The 2,618-nt window shown below is 44.0% G+C and overlaps 1 protein-coding gene across 1 annotated transcript; it reads left to right on the top strand.

The window, feature by feature from the left end:
- Nucleotides 1-521: 521 nt before the first annotated feature.
- Nucleotides 522-2,220, top strand: LOC121842153. Its single transcript, XM_042312239.1, has 5 exons — nt 522-596; nt 836-1,213; nt 1,346-1,486; nt 1,640-1,695; nt 2,028-2,220. Exons 1-5 carry the CDS (start codon nt 560-562, stop codon nt 2,148-2,150), a joined length of 735 nt encoding a protein of 244 aa, XP_042168173.1. The 5' UTR covers nt 522-559; the 3' UTR covers nt 2,151-2,220.
- Nucleotides 2,221-2,618: the final 398 nt, after the last annotated feature.

Below are 2,618 nucleotides of genomic sequence, written 5' to 3'. Positions count from 1 at the left end.
GTTTAGACCTGTCTGACTGGCAGGTTACGTGATATAGTTCATGTTTCAGGGCCAGGATTTGATATATAACGATATTATAACTGAATATTCAGTTATTAATCAAGTCAAAATTAGGCCTAATCCATTCTGACCACAAGTATAAAATCCTATAGGTCAAATTTAGGCCTCTGTCTCATCAGCCATTTTCCCTGAGGTTCAAAGGTCAGATCGCTCACCACCATGTGTTTGGTTCTCCTTTCATAGGATGTTTTTGAAAATGGGTTGTTATTGGACGTTGATGCTATCTACAGCGACCAACTCAAAGCTGAACATTTTCCGGTGACATCACGTTGGTGTGAAACTTTTTTAACTCTATAAAACCCCTCCCCTTCATGTCACAACGTGGGTTTCAGAGAAAAGGACCACAAGATGAAAACTTTCCATCGAACCAATCGCTGCTCGTATGTCCTTTTATGGTAAAGTACATCTAGTCATGAACACGGAAATACACAGCAAAGACCTTGTTACTCAAAGACCCAGCTACTCTCTGACAGTCACCATCAGACCATCAGACCACGAGATGGACAGGCTGTGTGTCGCTCTCATCTCTCTCTTGTGTGAGTAACTTTGTTTTACTGGGTCTAATAGCTGCCTGATATCTGATTCCTTCATGTGGTTTTATGACTAGATGTGTTATTGAGATGTTTGATGACTGTGATGTTTGCTATATTTCTGTATGTAGAGAAGTTTATGATGAACAAAATGTGTAGTTTTTCCTAACACTGTTCCTCTGCTACCTGTAGGTGCTGTTTCCTCCAGTCAGTTCATCCTAACACTGTTCCTCTGCTACCTGTAGGTGCTGTTTCCTCCAGTCAGGATGGGATCTCTGCAGCAGAGGTGGAGCTGAGAGTCAGACCAGGAGACAATGTTGTTCTTCATTGTGACATCAAAGACAATCTGGTAACAGATTGGTACAGAAACAGCTCCGTTGGGAACAGGAGTCATTTCAGAATTTCAGACAGAGAGATGAAGGACAATCCTTTCCGTCGATTCTATTTCCTGTTGCGTTCTCAACAGTTCTATGATCTACTGATAACTAACGTCTCTGAATCTGACCTGGGACTCTACTACTGTGGGAGCTGGCAGAAACCTGTGGTGAACAAGGAAGGGATTCTCAGTGACACAGAAGAAGAGGTCTACTACCATGGAAATGTCATCACCAGACTTTCATTTGGTAAGAAAATACTGTTTCTTGTTTCTTTCTTTAGGTTGCCGTACAAAATACATTTACATATGTTGTTATGCCAGAGAATCAGAATCTCAATGAGAGGCAAGTTTCTTATTTTATGCTTGTGTTTATGTCCAGAAACCCGTCCAACTGAGCCCTCCTCCCCAGATGTAGACGGTGGGCTGTGTTGGATGTTGCTGTTCAGTCTGTGTCCTGTGTCTGCTCTCCTCTCCTCTCTCCTCTCCTCCAGCTGTGTCTACTCCTTCTGCAGAACAACAGGTCAACTGACTCTCTCACTTCCTCTCATAGTCAGTCTTCTACTTACTTTTCAGTCTCTCATTATTTGAATGTCTCTGTTTTCTGAATCAGTCGTATTATTGTCCTTGTTTGACCTCAGACTTGTTTTAATGGTGATAAACTCTTCCTCTTCAGCTCCAACTGACTCTCAGATCAAGACGACCATCAGGGGAAGTGAGAGCAGAGTACAGGTAGAGTCAGACTGGGATATTTAGTTCTTTTAGGGGTGGCCATCTTGATTTGTAGTCCATGTGTTTGTTAACCCAGCCTTATTCAATGGGATGTATAATCATTAAGAACAGAAGGCAAAAGCCTCTCTCTCTCTCCTCTCTCTCTCTCTCTCTCTCTCTCTCTCTCTCTCTCTCTCTCTCTCTCTCTCTCTCTCTCTCTCTCTCTCTCTCTCTCTCTCTCTCTCTCTCTCTCTCTCTCTCTCTCTCTCTCTCTCTCTCTCTCTCTCTCTCTCTCTCTCTCTCTCTCTCTCTCTCTCTCTCTCTCTCTCTCTCTCTCTCTCTCTCTCTCTCAGGAGGAAGGAGACCTGTTTTACGCCTCGTTGGATATCCGTCAGGGACCGAGGACACCAAAGGAGAAGACAGTCCAGAACTCTGACTTCAGTACCTACTCAGCCATCAATACCAGTGGAGTGTGAGACCTATACCATCCATCAATACCAGCAGAGTGAGACCTATACCATCCATCAATACCAGCAGAGTGAGACCTATACCAGCCATCAATACCAGCAGAGTGTGAGACCTATACCATCAATCAATACCAGCAGAGTGAGACCTATACCAGCCATCAATACCAGCAGAGTGAGACCTATACCAGCCATCAATACCAGTAGAGTGAGACCAATACCAGCCATCAATACCAGCAGAGTGAGACCTATACCAGCCATTTATACCAGCAGAGTGAGACCTATACCAGCCATTTATACCAGCAGAGTGAGACCTATACCAGCCATCAATACCAGCAGAGTGAGTCCTATACCAGCCATCAATACCAGCAGAGTGAGACCTATACCAGCCATTTATACCAGCAGAGTGAGACCTATATCCATCAATACCAGCTCAATACCAGCAGAGTGAGACCTATACCAGCCATCAATACCAGCAGA

The sequence above is a fragment of the Oncorhynchus tshawytscha genome, unplaced genomic scaffold (genome assembly GCF_018296145.1).
Source record: "Oncorhynchus tshawytscha isolate Ot180627B unplaced genomic scaffold, Otsh_v2.0 Un_contig_5789_pilon_pilon, whole genome shotgun sequence".
Classification (NCBI taxonomy): Eukaryota; Metazoa; Chordata; class Actinopteri; order Salmoniformes; family Salmonidae; genus Oncorhynchus; species Oncorhynchus tshawytscha.
This window is presented reverse-complemented; position numbering and strand designations above follow the sequence as displayed.